Raw genomic sequence first — 20,709 nt, 5'->3', positions numbered from 1 at the left:
GATGACTGCCTTCAACTCATCTGCAATGTAAAGACCAGTGTGTCTGGTGTACCTTGTGTCTGTGCTCTTGTAGAATACTGGTTGAGGGGTGGAGATGATATAGTTAATTATTCCTTGCCCACAATCATTCGACCACCTATCAGAGATGATTGCAATAGAGTCTGCTTTCTCTATGATTTGCTTGACCTTCACTTGAACTCTGTTGAACTCTGCATCCAGCAAATGAGTAGATAAAGCATGTCTGGTTGGAGGGGTGTATGCTGGGCGAAGAACATTCAGATATCTCTTCCAATACACATTGCCTGTGAGCATCAGAGGTGAACCAGTTGCATACAAGCAAGACATTCATCAGCATTTCTCTGACTACGTTCCTCCATTGAGTCAAAAAAACTTCTGATTCCAGGAGGACCATGAGCTGTTGCTATCGATAGGTGTCTGATTCATAATTTTCACCTCAAATAGAAGTAGAGGGACTTTTGTCAGAGGTTCCTTGTTGTGAGCGCTGAGGGAACGTTATGCACTTGGCCAGCTAATTCTGCATCTTTGTTGCATTCTTCACATATGATTTGGCACAGTACTTGCAAATGTACACAGCTTTTCCTTCTACATTAGCTGCAGTGACATGTCTCCACACAAAAAAACGAGTAAAAAAACCCGAATACAATTCCCTGTACAGATAAATAGTTAAGCAGTTAGATTAAACAACTCCTTTGTAAGATAAATGTTTTAAAATGAAACATGTATGGAAACAGGTGAATTAACACTCCTCAGTTAGCAGGCTCAAGCAAGCTAAAACCCACATCATAGCAAAAACGAACTAGCAGAAAATGTTAACAAGTCAGAAATGATTTAAACACACTTTGCTGTGGGCTACTATTTACTAGTTAACAAAAAATCATGTATGTCATATAAAATATATTCACCCCACCCAGTATTGTAATCAAAACCTACCAGAAAGCATGTAGTCCTTGGTTCAGACAGTGAAGTAGCGCGGGCTCAATAGCATCTCATTTGTGTGCAAGATCTTGAGAATCAGCTGTACATGTGATGGAAGAATGCACCGTGCATGCAGAGGGTTGCAATTCCATTGAATTGGGGTTAGTTTAACCAAAATATGCCACAAGACCTAGAATTGCCTTATCTGTATCCCACAAAAAAGGTTCACTGTTATAAGCTAACTTTTTTGATGAATTTAAGCAAAATTCCCCAAATTCAAGGGCTTAACTTCCCATGGAAAGTTTCCGACCCTTTTAAAAAATGTATTTATGATGAAAACAACAGCAAAAACACTCCCTTCGTTGGACTGCATTCAAAATGGCACCTTCTTCCCTATAGAGTGCACTAGGATGCCATTTAGGATGTAATTTCAGACGCAGATCCAGTTACCTGCTCTGCGGGCCTCGAAGCATGCCATGCCCATCTCCTCCTTCAGCTCCTCGTTCTCCACGGCAATGGCCTCACCCACGGCAACGAAGCGCCCCACAGCAACACTAACAGCCTGGCCCACCCTCTGGATGGCCTGCTGCGTCCGCTCCGACTTCTTTGGTTTGTCTTTGTGATTGATCAGGGTGGTGATCTAGGAGGACACAGAGACAGAGACTAGTCAGTGAGGTGTGCCTTGTGTGTTTGTAATATAGGTGTACAGCAGTGGTCGCCAACCGGTCGATCGCGATCTCCAAGCCATTCCTAGTCGATCACCAAGCATTTCTGTGATAACGATAAAGCCTTGCGTTCCTATTTTTTTTTCCTTTCCTGCTGTTGACGGTAGGTGCACTTGATTCAGCAGCCCTTGCGCCAGGAAGGCAAAGTGTTCCCATTTTAAACCATTTCATGTGTCTGAAGGTAGAACTCCGCCTACCCGGCAGGCCCAGAGAGCAAATCAAGTGCACCTATAGGCCTAATGCTGGTCAATCAGATATTTAAGATCACCGTGTCTACACAGTTTCCTCGCTCCATAGACTGTAAAAAGAAGCCTTGAACTCACAGCAAAGTTGATACAATTTTAGATTTCAGAACATTTAAAACCATGAGTAGAGCGAGACAATGAATACAGCAAAGAGCTGCTGTTTTTATGAGTAAATTCAAGTTTAAGTTGTTATTCAGCATTGTCAAAAATGTGTTCATCAGTTTTATAAGTGTGTTTTGATAAGCTTGTGTTGTTATTATTTCTCTGATCATAGGAGTAACAACATTAATTGATTCATGAGGCAGAAGTAATGCAGTGCAACTTAACCTCTCTGGGAGGTTAACCTCGACAACAGCCAGTGAAATTGCAGGGCGCCAAATTCAAACAACAGAAATCTCATAATTACAATTCCTCAAACATACAAGTATTATACATTTTAAAGATAAACTACTTGTTAATCCAACCACAGTGTCCGATTTCAAAAAGGCTTTACGGCGAAAGCACACAATGCGATTATGTTAGGACAGCGCCTAGCCACAAAAAACCATACAGACATTTTCCAACCAAGGAGAGGGCTCACAAAAGTCAGAAATAGCGATTAAATTAATCACTAACCTTTGATGACCTTCATCTGGTGGCACTCCCAGGACTCCATGTTACACAATAAATGTTTGTTTTGTTCAATAAAGTCCCTCTTTATGTCCAAAAACCTCAGTTTAAATTGGCGCGTTATGTTCAGTAATGCATTGTCTCAAATAACATCCGGTGAAATTGCAGAGAACCAAATCAAATTACAGAAATACTCATCACAAACATTGATGAAAGATACAAGTGTTATACACTGCTCAAAAAAATAAAGGGAACACTAAAATAACACATCCTAGATCTGAATGAATGAAATAATCTTATTAAATACTTTTTTCTTTACATAGTTGAATGTGCTGACAACAAAATCACACACAAATAATCAATGGAAATCCAATTTATCAACCCATGGAGCTCTGGATTTGGAGTCACACTCAAAATTAAAGTGGAAAACCACACTACAGGCTGATCCAACTTTAATGTCCTTAAAACAAGTCAAAATGAGGCTCAGTAGTGTGTGTGGCCTCCACGTGCCTGTATGACCTCCCTACAATGCCTGGGCATGCTCCTGATGAGGTGGCGGATGGTCTCCTGAGGGATCTCCTCCCAGACCTGGACTAAAGCATCTGCCAACTCCTGGACAGTCTGTGGTGCAACGTGGCATTGGTGGATGGAGCGAGACATGATGTCCCAGATGTGCTCAATTGGATTCAGGTCTGGGGAACGGGCGGGCCAGTCCATAGCATCAATGCCTTCCTCTTGCAGGAACTGCTGACACACAACAGCGACATGAGGTCTAGCATTGTTTTGCATTAGGAAGAACCCAGGGCCAACCGCACCAGCATATGGTCTCACAAGGGGTCTGAGGATCTCATCTCGGTACCTAATGGCAGTCAGGCTACCTCTGGCGAGCACATGGAGGGCTGTACGGCCCCCCAAAGAAATGCCACCCCACACCATAACTGACCCACCGTCAAACCGGTCATGCTGGAGGATGTTGCAGGCAGCAGAACGTTCTCCACGGCGTCTCCAGACTCTGTCACGTCTGTCACATGTGCTCAGTGTGAACCTGCTTTCATCTGTGAAGAGCACAGGGCGCCAGTGGCGAATTTGCCAATCTTGGTGTTCTCTGGCAAATGCCAAACGTCCTGCACGGTGTTGGGCTGTAAGCACAACCCCCACCTATGGACGTCGGGCCCTCATACCACCCTCATGGAGCCTGTTTCTGACCGTTTGAGCAGACACATGCACATTTGTGGCCTGCTGGATGTCATTTTGCAGGGCTCTGGCAGTGCTCCTCCTGCTCCTCCTTGCACAAAGGCAGAGGTAGCGGTCCTGCTGCTGGGTTGTTGCCCTCCTACGGCCTCCTCCACGTCTCCTGATGTACTGGCCTGTCTCCTGGTAGCGCCTCCATGCTCTGGACACTACGTTGACAGACACAGTAAACCTTCTGCCACAGCTCGCATTGATGTGCCATCCTGGATGAGCTGCACTACCTGAGCCACTTGTGTGGGTTGTAGACTCCGTCTCATGCTACCACTAGAGTGAAAGCACCGCCAGCATTCAAAAGTGACCAAAACATCAGCCAGGAAGCATAGGAACTGAGAAGTGGAACAGCATGTGAAATGTATTGTCAATCAGTGTTGCTTCCTAAGTGGACAGTTTGATTTCACAGAAGTGTGATTGACTTGGAGTTACATTGTGTTGTTTAAGTGTTCCCTTTATTTTTTTGAGCAGTATACATAGGTTTAAAGATAAACTTATTGTTAATCCAGCCTCTGTGTCAGATTTCAAAAAGGCTTTACGGCGAAAGCAAACCATACTATTATCTGAGGATAGCACCCCATCAAACAAACACAGACAATCATATTTCATCCCGCCAGGCGCGACACAAAACTCAGAAATAACGATATAATTCATGCCTTACCTTTGAAGATCTTCTTTTGTTGGCACTCCAATATGTCCCATAAACATCACAAATGGTCATTTTGTTCGATTAATTCCGTCGTTATATCTCCAAAATGTCCATTTATTTGGCGCGTTTGATCCAGAAAAACATTGGTTCCAACTCGCGCAACATGACTACAAAATATCTCATAAGTTACCTGTAATCTTTGTCCAAACATTTCAAACAACTTTCCTAATACAACTGTAGGTATTTTTTAACGTAAATAATCAATGAAATTTAAGACGGGATAAACTGCGTTCAATACCGGACGAAAACAAAGTGGAACATGCTTTCAGGTCACGCGCCTCTAACAAACAGTACACTTCACTCGACCCTCGTTCTGAACAGCAATACTTCTTCATTACACAAAGGAAAAACATCAACCAATTTCTAAAGACTGTTGACATCCAGTGGAAGCGATAGGAACTGCAAGCAAGGGCCTTAGAAATCTAGATCCCCATTGAAAAGTGAGTGACCTCAACAACAAAGAAATTCCTGGTTGGTTTGTCCTCGGGGTTTCGCCTTCCAAATAAGTTATGTTATACTCACAGACATCATTCAAACAGTTGTAGAAACTTCGGAGTGTTTTCTATCCAAATCTACTAATAATATGCATATCCTAGCTTCTGGGCCTGAGTAGCAGGCAGTTTACTTTGGGCATGCTTTTCATCCAGACGTGAAAATACCGCCCCCCTAGCCTAGAGAGGTTTTAAGCCTCACCATCAGCTGGATGACTGTGTCCCCTTTTCTCAGCTGAGGGAGGGAGAGAGGAGGGACAGTGAGTCGGGTGAGAGGCAGCCTCACCGCTGCTCCTTCCCTCCCCTCAGACTGACCATCAGATGCAGGCCATCAGTACAGTAAACAAAACAAGCTAATTATTATGCTCAGTCAGCTGTGCCTCACAAGTAATAGAACAAATGATCTATTACCAGTGTGATCATATACCTACAATTTTGAAATATCATTTAAAAAGATGGTCTGAGAAGAACATTGGCAGGGCAATTCAAGCGTAGCCAATATGCAGTGATAATGTTTTGGGCCTATAGCCTACTGCACAAACCTCATTGCTACATAATTGTTTTTAATTAGTTAATGTTGCATAGGCTCATGTTTTTAAAGTCATGTTTAAAAAAAATCTGAGCGGAAGATCTCGGCTTGCATTTTGACTCAGAAAGTGATCTTGACTCAGAAAAGGTTGTTGACCACTGGTGTATAGGAACCGTGTAAAGGAATCATATTTTGCGGTACCCGAGAATGCTGTCATAGCTGGTGAGGAAATGGTTAAGTCATTTCAAGATTGCTGCTGTCCTCAACCTGACTCAGCATACCAACCAGTTTCCCTAAAACAAATCACCGTCTTGCTGTGGAAAATTTCTGATGCAGGCTTGTTGTCTTGTATGACATAGTTAGTCTGGGTGCGACCGCAGTATGTATCATGACTCAATGCGAGACCCAAATGCAGACACAGGAGGCAGATGGTTGGAGTTTAAGATGTTAAATAAATCCAAAGGGGAGTAGGCAAGAGAATGGTTGTGGACAGGCAAAAGGTCAAAATCAGTTCAGAGGCCAGGAGGTACCAAAGGGCAGGCAGGCTCGAGGTCAGGGCAGGCAGAATGGTCAGGCAGGCAGGCATAGAGTCCAGAAAACAGGCAAGGGTCAGAACCGGGAGGACAAGCAAAAGGAGAATAGAAAAAGGAGTACGGGAAAAAAATATGCTGGTTGACTTGATAAACATACAAGACGAACTGGCACAGAGAGATAGGAAACACAGGGATAAATACACTGGGGGAAATAAGCGACACCTGGAGGGGATGGAGACAATCACAAGGACAGGTTAAACAGATCAGGGTGTGACAGTATGTGACATCCCGTTTGAACTATCTGCAGGAACTCCTCTGTGTGGAAACCTGCAGGAAAGATCAGACAATGGTGGCAATGTCAGCTATCTTAATCTACACAGACAAGCTAAACAGCTTTTTTATACACTATGTTCCTCACCCCTGTTTACTCACATCTGCTAACTGCCACATAGACAAAAAGATTGAACTTTTCTATAAAAGCTGAGAGCCAACTCTGTTCGTTGGGCCTTAACTTAGCACTGTTGAAGAGCATAGTTGACTGCTCCATTTTTTCAAATCTTATAATAAAGTTGTTGTTTGAAGATTCTGCAGTCTCTCTTCTCTTCGAACAGTTAAAATCCCCTAAAGTCTACACAGTAATGGTGAGTGGGTAAAATCACTGGGGGAAAAAAAGCCATATTACAACCTATGTGTTGCGATAATTGCGTTGTTTGTCCTATAACCTGTTAGTTCATATGCCTTGACGGCATTATATATAGGCCTAAGGCTGAGACAAAAAGAAGACACACCTTTGTTTCATCACAAAACCGGAGAGCAACATCTGTCTGAAGTCCACAAAGCATTTTGCATGTAACAAACAGTTACATGACCTGCAGCATGGTCAAGCGAGTTACCATTTCCAACATTTTCGGACTACTAAACAACTATTGATTTAGAACACCAGAGAGTTACTGCAAGTTGCAAAGAAAACAGCAGCTGACACCACTATTTCAGCACCATTTCAACTTTTAACATTTCAAATCAAATGTATTTATAAAGCCCTTCTTACATCAGCTGATACCTCAAAGTGCTGTACAGAAACCCAGCCTAAAACCCCAAACAGCAAGCAATGCAGGTGTAGAAGCACGGTGGCTAGGAAAAACTCCATAGAAAGGCCAGAACCTAGGAAGAAACCTAGAGAGGAACCAGGCTATGAGGGGTGGCCAGTCCTCTTCTGGCTGTGCTGGGTGGAGATCATAACAGAACATGGCCAAGATGTTCAAATGTTCATAGATGACTAGCAGGGTCAAATAATAATAATCACAGTGGTTGCCGAGGGTACAACAGGTCAGCACCTCAGGAGTAAATGTCAGTTGGCTTTTCATAGCCGATCATTCAGAGTATCTCAGAGTAACATTTCAACATCATCAAATCACATATGCTTAGTCTAATACAGTGTGTGTGTGTGTGTGTGTGTATGTATGTGTGTGTGTGCTTGCAAGTAGAAAAAACATGTGAACTCACCCTACTTGTCGAGAAACGCCAATGCCATTCTCCTCTCTTTCATGTTGCCAAAATGGTCTATGATTCTGATTGGCTACCTGGCTAAAATGCTTTCTCACTAGCCTAACTTCATTGTCAAAGTTGAGCCAGCTAGTTAACATTAGCCTACTACATCAGGCAAGGGGAACAATGTATGGATTTATGGTTGGATATATATATAGTAATTTTGGGGGGAAATCCTGGTTTCCTTTGGCATCCATGAATACACGCCACTGCGTCTACCCCGTCCAGTGTACAGCACGTAAACACAGGCCGTGTTTCGACCACTTTCCCCACGTGAGTACACAAAAGAAAATAACAGAAATTATAATTATTTATTTTTCACGGAGAGAGACAGAGAACTGATTGCTGATTTCCTATGGAGTAACAGGTGAAGAGCTGACAGTGAGACAGCAGGAGAGAAGAGGTGTGTCCTTTAGCTCAGCATCTACACCCACACCCACACACCGACACACCCACACACATACCCACACACCCACACATACCCACACACCGACACACCCACACACATACCCACACACCCACACATACCCACACACCCACACACATACCCACACACCCACCCACCCACATACCCACCCACACACATACCCACACACATACCCACACACCCACACACACCGACACACCCACACACATACCCACACACCCACACATACCCACACACCCACACACATACCCACACACCCACACACACCCACATACCCACCCACACACCCACACACATACCCACACACATACCCACCCACACACGCACGCACACACATACCCACACACCCACATACATACCCACACACACACCCACACACACCCACACACATACCCACACACCCACACACACACCCACACACCCACACACCCACCCACATACCCACACACAGTCGCACGCACTGACACTAGGGCTGTGAACGTTTAAACAAAATTGGAATCGTTAACGTTTAGAGCGACAGGGGAGCGGACAGGGGAGCGGACAGGGGAGCGGACAGGGGAGCGGACAGGGGAGCGACAGGGGAGTGGACAGGGGAGCGGACAGGGGAGCGGACAGGGGAGCGACAGGGGAGCGACAGGGGAGCGGACAGGGGAGCGGACAGGGGAGCGGACAGGGGAGCGGACAGGGGAGCGACAGGGGAGTGGACAGGGGAGAGGACAGGGGAGCGGACAGGGGAGCGACAGGGGAGTGGACAGGGGAGCGGACAGGGGAGCGACAGGGGAGCGACAGGGAAGCGACAGGGAAGCGACAGCAGCATAGTGCTGTATGACAATACTTTGACAAGTTAAACGAGGTGGTGAAATACAAGGTGGAACTGAGCTAGTGGCTGTACAGGTGCAATGCTTAACCATCTAAAAAGGGGGGCACCGTGAGACCCCAAAACAGTGCAGGCCACTAACAACAGACATTAGACAGGTTCACATAAAAGTGCGAGAAGGGACAGAGTGAAAAAAATCACAGCGCTGATTACAGAAATGATTCCATATATGCAGCCATTTTTAATGGTAGAGGATATCGGCTTTACTACTCTGATGGCACATCTAGAACCAAATTGTACAATGATTGCTCTGCAAGTACAAAGTGCAAGCTCTAAAACACCCCATGCATGGCGTTAACAACAAATTGTTGGATGTCTATGAACACGCTGTCATTCATCACTGCAATGGGTAATCACTTTGATGAGAAGTGGGACATGAAGTCCCATGTACTGAAGACCAGTGTCGGTCAGTGCCGTTTAAGATGAGGGAGGACACTTTTTTTCTCCAATGAGCATGGCCTTATTTCTATTACAGCATATTGGATGACTGTCATTCATATTCCATTCACCCAGTTCAATGTAACATTGAAAGGCTTAGGCTACTACATGATACTCAAATTTTCCCTATACCCATCATGAGGTTGCTACAACCTAGCCTATGAATGAAAGTTTACAATGTAGGTGCACAGAGGTCAGGAGAAACATTTGAGATGACAGACAGTGACACAGACAGACAGTGACACATTTAATACCGCCTTGTACACTCTTTCCTGCATCTAGCTTATCTAGGGTGTGATCATTAGTCCAACAGTGTCACGTTTGTCATATGAAGGAGACCAAGGCACAGCGTTCGTGGAGTTCCACATTCTCTTTAATAGTGAAACTTACAACAAAAACAACAAAGAATAACAAATGTGCAGTAATGCAGTGCACAAGGCAACTATACAAAAACAAGATCCCACAAAAACCCAGTGGGAAAAGGCTGCCTAAATATGATCCCCAATCAGTGACAACGAAAGACAGCTGCCTCTGATTGGGAACCATATCAGGCCAACATAGAAATACAAACATAGATATACATAATCTAGAATGCCCACCCAAATCACACCCTGACCTAACCAAATAGAGAAATAACAAGGCTCTCTACGGTCAGGGCGTGACAAACAGTTATAAACAAGAGTTTCTATTGGACAAATTCTAGTATTTTTATCCACGTTTCTTTGCTTCCATTTAAGAAACATTTTTCAACAGAATCAGCGGAATGAATACACCCCTGATCACTTTCATAGCAGCCACATTGTATTCCTTTTCGCCTTTATGCACTCTCCTCCTCTCACCCTTTCCCTTTGTTTGTGGACTTCAATGAACAACACATCAGCTGTATGTGACCAGGCGAAAAAACCTTTCCAGCCAAACCATATCATAACCACTACACACAGCCCACATTGCTGTCCCAATATTAGCTAAAGTAACATCCTAGTCATCATAGCTAATAGAACTGAGGCGGCAGATAGCCTAGTGGTAAGAGTGTTGGACTAATAACCATTTACATTTTAGTCATTTAGCAGACACTCTTATCCAGAGCGACTTACAGTAGTGAATGCATACATTTCATACAATTTCATACATTTTTTTTTTCTGTGCTGGCCCCCCATGGGAATCAAACCCACAACACTGGTGTTGCAAACACCATGCTCTACCAACTGAGCTACAAGAAAGGTTGCAAGATCAGATCCCTGAGCTGGCAAGGTAAAAATCTGTTGTTCTGCCCTTGAACAAGGCAGTTAACCCACAGTTCCTAAGCCGTCATAGAAAATAAGAATTTGTTCTTAATTGACTTGCCTAGTTAAAAAAAGTAAAAATTCCCTCTCTCGGGTCAGTTAGGATCACCACTTTATTTTAAGAATGTGAAATGTCAGAATAATAGTAGAGAGAATGATTTATTTCAGCTTTTATGTCTTTCATCACATTCGCGTGGGTCAGAAGTTTACATACACTCAATTAGTATTTGGTAGCATTGCCTTTAAATTGTTTAACTTGGGTCAAACGTTTCGGGTAGCCTTCCACAAGCTTCCCACAATAAGTTGGGTGAATTTTGGCTCATTCCTCCTGACAGACCTGGTGTAAGTGAGTCAGCTTTGTAGACCTCCTTGCCAGCACTTGCTTTTTTAGTTCTGCCCACAAATGTTCTATAGGATTGAGATCAGGGCTTTGTGATGGCCTCTCCAATACCTTGACTTTGTTGTCCTTAAGCCATTTTGCCACAACTTTGGAAGTATGCTTGGTGTCATTGTCCATTTGGTAGACTGCCTGACTGATGTCTTGAGATGTTGCTTCAATATATCCACATCATTTTCCTGCCTCATGATGACATCTATTTTATGAAGTGCACTAGTCCCTCCTGCAGCAAAGCACCCCCACAACATGATGCTGCCACCCCCGTTCTTCACGGTTGGGATGGTGTTCTTCGGCTTACAAGGCCCCCCCTTTTTCCTCCAAACATAAAAATGGTGATTATGGCCAAACATTTCTATTTGTGTTTCATCAGACCAGAGGAAATTTCTACAAAAAGTACAATCTTTGTCCCCATGTGCAGTTACAAACTGTAGTCTGGCTTTTTTATGGCGGTTTTGGAGCAGTGGCTTCTTCCTTGCTGAGCGGCCTTTCAGGTTATGTCAATATAGGACTCGTTTTACTGTGGATATAGACACTTTTGTACCTGTTTCCTCCAGCATCTTCACAAGGTCCTTTGTTCTAGGATTGATTTGCACTTTTCACACCAAAGTACGTTCATCTCTAGGAGACAGAACGCGTCTCCTTCCTGAGCGGTATGACGGCTGCGTGGTCCCATGGTGTTTATACTTGTGTACTATTCTTTGTACAGATGAACGTAGTACCTTCAGGTACCTTGTACAGATGAACGTGGTATCTTCAGGTTTGGAAATTGCTCCCTAGGATGAACCAGACTTGTGGAGGTCTACAAATTTTTTTATGAGGTCTTGGCTGATTTCTTTTGATTTTCCCATGATGTCAAGCAGAGGCACTGAGTTTGAAGGTAGGCCTTGAAATCCATCCACAGGTACACCTCCAATTGACGCAAATTATGTCAATTAGCCTATCAGAAGCTTCTAAAGCCATGATATCATAACTCCAATATCTACTGGGTGAAATACCACAGTATGCCATCACAGCAGCAAGATTTGTGACCTGTTGCCACAAGAAAAGGGCAACCAATGAAGATTTGCACATTGTTACAATATAGACATAATATGACATTTGAAATGCTTTATTCTTTTGGAACTTCTATGAGTGTAATGTTTACTGTTCATTTTTATTGTTTATTTCACTTTTGTTTATTATCTACTTCACTTGATTTGGCAATGTTAACATATGTTTCCCATGCCAATAAAGCCCCTTGAATTGAATTGAATCTTCAAACAGAACAGAACCACAGCCCACTCTTCAACCATAACAAAACTACAGCCCACTCTTCAATCAGAACAAAACCACAGCCCACTCTTCAACCAGAACAGAACCACAGCCCACTCTTCAACCTGAACAGAACCACAGCCTACTCTTCAACCAGAACAGAATCACAGCCCAATCTTCAACCAAAACAGAACCACAGCCCACTTTTCAACCGAAACAGAACCACAGCCCACTCTTCAACCAGAACAGAACCACAGCCCACTATTCAACCAGAACAGAACCACAGCCCACTCTTCAACCAGAACAGAACCACAGCCCATTCTTCAACCAGAACAGAGCCACAGCCCACTCTTAAACAAGAACAGAACCACAGGCTATTTTCAACCAGAACCACAGCCCACTCTTCAGTCAGAACAGAACCACAGGCCACTCTTCAGTCAGAACAGAACCACAGCCCACTCTTCAGTCAGAACAGAACCACAGCCCACTCTTCAGTCAGAACAGAAGCACGACAGAAGAGGCACCAGGCACATTAAGTGGAAGGGGGGATGGCGGGTGAGTATGTGACGCCACAGGTAACCGAGTGGAACGTGATGGTAGGTTTAGTGACGTGTGTCCCTGAACAGGAGGAGAATCAGAAAACTACAGAAAATGTAACAAAGCTTAGCTCTGTTTCTCTCTCTCTCTCTCTCTCGTTTTCTTTCTCTCTCCCCATCTCTGCCTTTCTCCCTCTCACTCACTGTCCTTCTGTCCTTCTATCCCTCTCTCTCTCTCCCTCCCTCTCTCTCTCCCTCTCTCCTTCCCCCTCTCTCTCTCTCTCTCCCTCTCTCTCCTTCCCTCTCTCTCTCTCTTTCCATGCGTGACAACAGCGCTGCCTGGTCAGGATTAGAGCCACTCGTTACGCTGCCTCCAAACTAAGGAGCTCTTGCTGACTCACCCACAGAAAGAAATAGGCATTCTATAGGAAAAGGGAAATGTCATTTCTGTCCTGAAGCCTGAATACTGGATAAGTTCTACTACAGTATATGACAGTATAGTCCCATGGTGACTCAGAGATAGAGTTAACATATGTCACACTGTACTCAACCTCTGTAAAAGGTTAGAATGTTTGGCCTGCATTTAAATCAACAACATGACAGTGACATTTACATAAAAGTCATGGGTTCAAAGTCTCTGCCCCTGTGCATGTGTATGTGTGCGTGCATGTGTGCATAAGTGTGTGTGTATGTGCATGCATGTGTATGGTGTACCTGGCAGGGTTAGGGCTACCTGAGGCTGTCTGTAATCAGGAACCTGGCAGGGTTAGGGCTACCTGGGGCTGTCTGTAATCAGCAACTTGTCAGGGTTAGGGCTACCTGGGGCAGTCTGTAAACAGGAACCTGGCAGGGTTAGGGCTACCTGAGGCTGTCTGTAATCAGGAACCTGGCAGGGTTAGGGCTACCTGGGGCTGTCTGTAATCAGCAACTTGGCAGGGTTAGGGCTACCTGGGGCAGTCTGTAAACAGGAACCTGGCAGGGTTTGGGCTACCTGGGGCTGTCTGTAATCAGGAACCTGGCAGGGTTAGGGCTACCTGGGGCTGTCTGTAATCAGGAACTTGGCAGGGTTAGGGCTACCTGAGGCTGTCTGTAATCAGGAACTTGGCAGGGTTAGGGCTACCTGGGGCTGTCTGTAATCAGCAACTTGGCAGGGTTAGGGCTACCTGGGGCAGTCTGTAAACAGGAACCTGGCAGAGTTAGGGCTACCTGGGGCAGTCTGTAAACAGGAACCTGGCAGAGTTAGGGCTACCTGGGGCAGTCTGTAAACAGGAACCTGGCAGGGTTTGGGCTACCTGGGGCTGTCTATAAACAGGAACCTGGCAGGGTTAGGGCTACCTGGGGCTGTCTGTAATCAGGAACCTGGCAGGGTTAGGGCTACCTGGGGCTGTCTGTAATCAGGAACTTGGCAGGGTTAGGGCTACCTAGGGCTGTCTGTAATCAGGAACTTGGCAGGGTTAGGGCTACCTGGGGATGTCTGTAAACAGGAACCTGGCAGGGTTTGGGCTACCTGGGGATGTCTGTAATCAGGAACTTGGCAGGGTTAGGGCTACCTGGGGCTGTCTGTAATCAGGAACGAGGCAGGGTTAGGGCTACCTGGGGATGTCTGTAAACAGGAACCTGGCAGGGTTAGGGCTACCTGGGGCTGTCTGTAAACAGGAACCTGGCAGGGTTAGGGCTACCTGGGGCTGTCAGTAATCAGGAATTTGGCAGGGTTAGGGCTACCTGGGGCTGTCTGTAAACAGGAACCTGGCAGGGTTAGGGCTACCTGGGGATGTCTGTAAACAGGAACCTGGCAGGGTTAGGGCTACCTGGGGCTGCCTGTAATCAGGAACTTGGCAGGGTTAGGGCTACCTGGGGCTGTCTGTAACAGGAACCTGGCAGGGTTAGGGCTACCTGGGGATGTCTGTAAAGAGGAACCTGGCAGGGTTAGGGCTATCTGGGGCTGTCTATAAACAGGAACCTGGCAAGGTTAGGGCTACCTGGGGAGTCTGTAATCAGCAACTTGGCAGGGTTAGGGCTACCTGGGGCTGTCTGTAAACAGGAACCTGGTGGGGTTAGGGCTACCTGGGGCTGTCTGTAATCAGGAACGAGGCAGGGTTAGGGCTACCTGGGGATATCTGTAAACAGGAACCTGGCAGGGTTAGGGCTACCTGGGGCTGTCTGTAATCAGGAACCTGGCAGGGTTAGGGCTACCAGGGGCTGTCTGTAATCAGGAACGAGGCAGGGTTAGGGCTACCTGGGGATGTCTGTAAACAGGAACCTGGCTGGGTTAGGGCTACCTGGGGCTGTCTGTAAACAGGAACCTGGCAGGGTTAGGGCTACCTGGGGCTATCTGTAATCAGGAACGAGGCAGGTTTAGGGCTACCTGGGGCTGTCTGTAAACAGGAACTTGGCAGGGTTAGGGCTACCTGGGGCTGTCTGTAAACAGGAACTTGGCAGGGTTAGGGCTACCTGGGGCTGTCTGTAAACAGGAACCTGGCAGGGTTAGGGCTACCTGGGGCTGTCTGTAATCAGGAACCTGGCAGGGTTAGGGCTACCTGGGGATATCTGTAAACAGGAACCTGGCAGGGTTAGGGCTACCTGGGGATGTCTGTAAACAGGAACCTGGCAGGGTTAGGGCTACCTGGGGCTGTCTGTAAACAGGAACCTGGCAGGGTTAGGGCTGCCTGGGGCTGTCTGTAAACAGGAACCTGGCAGGGTTAGGGCTACCTGGGGCTGTCTGTAAACAGGAACCTGGCAGGGTTAGGGCTACCTGGGGCTGTCTGTAATCAGGAACTTGGCAGGGTTAGGGATACCTGGGGCTGTCTGTAATCAGGAACTTGGCAGGGTTAGGGCTACCTGGGGATGTCTGTAAACAGGAACTTGGCAGGGTTTGGGCTACCTGGGGATGTCTGTAATCAGGAACTTGGCAGGGTTAGGGCTACCTGGGGCTGTCTGTAATCAGGAACGAGGCAGGGTTAGGGCTACCTGGGGATGTCTGTAAACAGGAACCTGGCAGGGTTAGGGCTACCTGGGGCTGTCTGTAATCAGGAACTTGGCAGGGTTAGGGCTACCTGGGGCTGTCTGTAATCAGGAACGAGGCAGGGTTTGGGCTACCTGGGGCTGTCTGTAAAGAGGAACCTGGCAGGGTTAGGGCTATCTGGGGCTGTCTATAAACAGGAACCTGGCAAGGTTAGGGCTACCTGGGGAGTCTGTAATCAGTAACTTGGCAGGGTTAGGGCTACCTGGGGCTGTCTGTAATCAGGAACTTGGCAGGGTTAGGGCTACCTGGGGATATCTGTAAACAGGAGCCTGGCAGGGTTAGGGCTACCTGGGGATATCTGTAAACAGGAACCTGGCAGGGTTAGGGCTACCTGGGGATGTCTGTAAACAGGAACCTGGCAGGGTTAGGGCTACCTGGGGCTGTCTGTAAACAGGAACCTGGCAGGGTTAGGGCTGCCTGGGGCTGTCTGTAAACAGGAACCTGGCAGGGTTAGGGCTACCTGGGGCTGTCTGTAAACAGGAACCTGGCAGGGTTAGGGCTACCTGGGGCTGTCTGTAATCAGGAACTTGGCAGGGTTAGGGATACCTGGGGCTGTCTGTAATCAGGAACTTGGCAGGGTTAGGGCTACCTGGGGATGTCTGTAAACAGGAACTTGGCAGGGTTTGGGCTACCTGGGGATGTCTGTAATCAGGAACTTGGCAGGGTTAGGGCTACCTGGGGCTGTCTGTAATCAGGAACGAGGCAGGGTTAGGGCTACCTGGGGATGTCTGTAAACAGGAACCTGGCAGGGTTAGGGCTACCTGGGGCTGTCTGTAATCAGGAACTTGGCAGGGTTAGGGCTACCTGGGGCTGTCTGTAATCAGGAACGAGGCAGGGTTTGGGCTACCTGGGGCTGTCTGTAAACAGGAACGAGGCAGGGTTAGGGCTACCTGGGGCTGTCTGTAAAGAGGAACCTGGCAGGGTTAGGGCTATCTGGGGCTGTCTATAAACAGGAACCTGGCAAGGTTAGGGCTACCTGGGGAGTCTGTAATCAGTAACTTGGCAGGGTTAGGGCTACCTGGGGCTGTCTGTAATCAGGAACTTGGCAGGGTTAGGGCTACCTGGGGATATCTGTAAACAGGAGCCTGGCAGGGTTAGGGCTACCTGGGGCTGTCTGTAAACAGGAACCTGGCAGGGTTAGGGCTACCTGGGGCTGTCTGTAAACAGGAACGAGGCAGGGTTAGGGCTACCTGGGGATGTCTGTAAACAGGAACCTGGCAGGGTTAGGGCTACCTGGGGCTGTCTGTAAACAGGAACCTGGCAGGGTTAGGGCTACCTGGGGATGTCTGTAAACAGGAACCTGGCAGGGTTAGGGCTACCTGGGGCTGTCTGTAAACAGGAACCTGGCAGGGTTAGGGCTGCCTGGGGCTGTCTGTAAACAGGAACCTGGCAGGGTTAGGGCTACCTGGGGCTGTCTGTAATCAGGAACCTGGCAGGGTTAGGGCTACCTGGGGATATCTGTAAACAGGAACCTGGCAGGGTTAGGGCTACCTGGGGCTGTCTGTAAACAGGAACGAGGCAGGGTTAGGGCTACCTGGGGATGTCTGTAAACAGGAACCTGGCAGGGTTAGGGCTACCTGGGGCTGTCTGTAATCAGGAACCTGGCAGGGTTAGGGCTACCTGGGGCTGTCTGTAAACAGGAACCTGGCAGGGTTAGGGCTACCTGGGGCTGTCTGTAAACAGGAACCTGGCAGGGTGGAGAAACATAATATTGGTAAGGGGGAGCCATGAGTGAAGAGGCTACCGTGTGTGTGTGTGTGTGTGTGTATGAGAGAGAGAGAGAGAGAGAGAGAGAGAGAGAGAGAGAGAGAGAGAGAGAGAGAGAGAGAGAGAAGAGAGAGAGAGAGAGAGAGAGAGAGAGAGCGGCTATATGGGTCTAAACCCAAGGTCTAAAGATCTGACTATTGACCATAGATCCCTATGGGCCCTGGTCAAAAGTAGTGCAATTTAGGAGGCAGTCTATGTCCAATCTAATTAAGCAAACCATTCAGTGGATGCTTTTTCTTGTTCAACAGCAGCACAATTTGTGCTTGTCAGGGGTCAGGAAGAAGCACTGCAGAGTGTTATTCGTAGCTGGGAGCACACAGATTTGAGTGTGACAAGCTGCATACAGCACAGCACAGACAGACAGACAGACAGACAGACAGACAGACAGACAGACAGACAGACAGACAGACAGACAGACAGACAGACAGACACACACACAGACACACACACACACACACACACACACACACACACACACACACACACACACACACACACACACACACACTCTCTGCTACACAGTAAGCTCTGACACATCCCCCATGCATCCCAATGAGAACAGAACAGCCTCAGAGCATCAGAGCTGTGCTGCCTGCTGATGAAAATAAAAACCTGTCAAGGATTCAAGGTTTTAGAAAAAAACAAGACTTCAAAGAACAAACAAAAACAAATGTTTACAACACATCAAAGCACCTCACCTGTACACACATACACACACACACAAACACACACAGAGAGCTTTGTCGTAATCAGCACAGAAGTGGACAGCTTACCGTCCCCTGCTTTTGACCAGACACAGACAATCAACTGAGTTGCAGCCACTCAGCTAAATCCATGCTGTTATCCATAATGGCATCTACAATTACACACACGTCACACTGCTGCAACAACAACCCACAATGGAAACAGAGCATAGAGAATAGGCAGTGCTGTGTATGGGCTGTGTTTGGGCTTACAGGAAGCATATTCCTGAAGGACACACTGTCTGACTATAAATCTGACTTTTAACAAAAGCTGGAAACACTTGTGGATGCCTCCTGTGGTTACTGCCAGGTTGTGTTAAAAGACAGCTCAACAAAAGACTCCGTTTGGCATTTTGTCTTTCGCCCCTTGGTGTATTTCTCTCTTTGTGTAGTGTGTGTGTGTGCCTGTCTGTGTGCGAGTACGTGGGTGCGCGCATGTGTATGTGAGTGTGTGTGTGTTTTTCTATTGTATTCTCCATACTTAACATGTTTCTGAGAAGCAATCTTGAGACATTCCAGTTATTGGTAAATCCCATTGGGAAAATCCAGTCACTTCTTCTTAACACCGTGTCTCTGTCCCAGATTGCACCCTATTGCCTATGTAGTGCACTACTTTTAACGAGTCAAAGTAGTGCACTACGTAGGGAATAGGGTGCCATTTGGGACAGAGCATGTGTAATACCCAGCAAGTGTGAACAAGAGTAGCTTGGAAGCTCGTTATTTAAGCTCTTTATTTAACACACGTCTCATTGATTTCATCACATTTAATCGCTTTTTATTAGAACAGATTACTTCGGCCCTGCTATTTCATTTGGAATGTCTTAATCTTATAATATAATCTTATAGTAAAGCCGAGTACATTGCCAAAAGATAAACCCCAACACTTCTCCAGCTGAAATGATTTGCTTGTTATGAGGCGCATAATAATGACTATTCAACCAGAACAGAACCACAGCCCACTCTTCAGTCAGAACAGAACCACAGCCCACTCTTCAGTCAGAACAGAACCACAGCCCACTCTTCAGTCAGAACAGAACCACAGCCCACTCTTCAGTCAGAACAGAACCACAGCCCACTCTTCAGTCAGAACAGAAGCACGACAGAAGAGGCACCAGGCACATTAAGTGGAAGGGGGGATGGCGGGTGAGTATGTGACGCCACAGGTAATCGAGTGGAACATGATGGTAGGTTTAGTGACGTGTGTCCCTGAACAGGAGGAGAATCAGAAAACTACAGAAAATGTAACAGAGCATAGCTCTCTTTCTCTCTCTCTCATGTCCATCTCGCTCTCTCTTATTTATATATACAGTGAGGGAAAAAAGTATTTGATCCCTTGCTGATTTTGTACGTTTGCCCACTGACAAAGAAATTATCAGTCTATAATTTTAATGGTAGGTTTATTTGAACAGCGAGAGACAGAATAACAACAAAAAAATCCAGAAAAACGCATGTCAAAAATGCTATAAATTGATTTGCATTTTAATGAGGGAAATAAGTATTTGACCCCTCTGAAAAACATGACTTACTACTTGGTGACAAAACCCTTGTTGGCAATCACAGAGGTTAGACGTTTCTTGTAGTTGGCCACCAGGTTTGCACACATCTCAGGAGGGATTTTGTCCCACTCCTCTTTGCAGATCTTCTCCAAGACATTAAGGTTTCGAGGCTGACGTTTGGCAACTCAAACCTTCAGCTCCCTCCACAGATTTTCTATGAGGTATTTGGACATAAATTATGGACTTTATCAAACAAATGAACATTTCTTGTGGAAGTGGGAGTCCTTCCGAGTGCATTCCGCCGAAGATCAGCAAAGGTAAGAAAATGTTTATAACAGTATTTTAGAGTCTTGACGACGCCGTGGCTTGACGGCTAACTGTATAGCTTGCATTGATGGTTGAGCTATGTACTCAGAATATTGAACAATGTGCTTTCTCCGTGAAGTTATTTTGAAATCTGACACAGCGGTTGCATTAAGAGGTAGTAAATCTATAATTCTTTAAATAATTGTTATATATTTTGTCAACGTTTATGATGAGTATTTCTGTAAATGAATGTGCACATTGGGTCATTCACCGGAAGTTTTGGAGGCTAATCATTTTCTGAACATCATGTGCCAATGTAAAATGCTGTTTTTGGATATAAATATGAACTTGATCAAACAAAACATATATGTATTGTGTAACATGATGTCCTAGGAGTGTCATCTGATGAAGATCGTCAAAGGTTAGTGCTTCATTTTAGCTGGATTTGGGGTTTTTGACACATCTCCTTGCTAGGAAAATGGCTGTGTGGCTTTTCTTGTTTAGGTGGTGTCCTAACATAATCTAATGTTTTGCTTTCGCAGTAAAGCCTTTTTGAAATCGGACAACGTGGTTGGATTCAGGAGAAGTGTATTTTTAAAATG

General features: G+C 46.1%; 1 protein-coding gene across 5 annotated transcripts in view; it reads right to left on the bottom strand.

Annotated features, from left to right (window-relative positions):
- Positions 1 to 20,709, bottom strand: part of ctnnal1 (catenin (cadherin-associated protein), alpha-like 1) — a 132,892-nt gene that overhangs the window by 61,736 nt on the left and 50,447 nt on the right. For all 5 annotated transcript variants that reach the window (XM_029734843.1, XM_029734846.1, XM_029734844.1 and 2 more), the window contains exon 2: positions 1,387 to 1,576. In XM_029734843.1, the coding sequence (XP_029590703.1) occupies positions 1,387 to 1,576 (190 nt within the window). The remainder of the gene's footprint in view (positions 1 to 1,386; positions 1,577 to 20,709) is intronic.

The sequence above is a fragment of the Salmo trutta genome, chromosome 36 (genome assembly GCF_901001165.1).
Source record: "Salmo trutta chromosome 36, fSalTru1.1, whole genome shotgun sequence".
In the NCBI taxonomy this organism is placed as follows: Eukaryota; Metazoa; Chordata; class Actinopteri; order Salmoniformes; family Salmonidae; genus Salmo; species Salmo trutta.
This window is presented reverse-complemented; position numbering and strand designations above follow the sequence as displayed.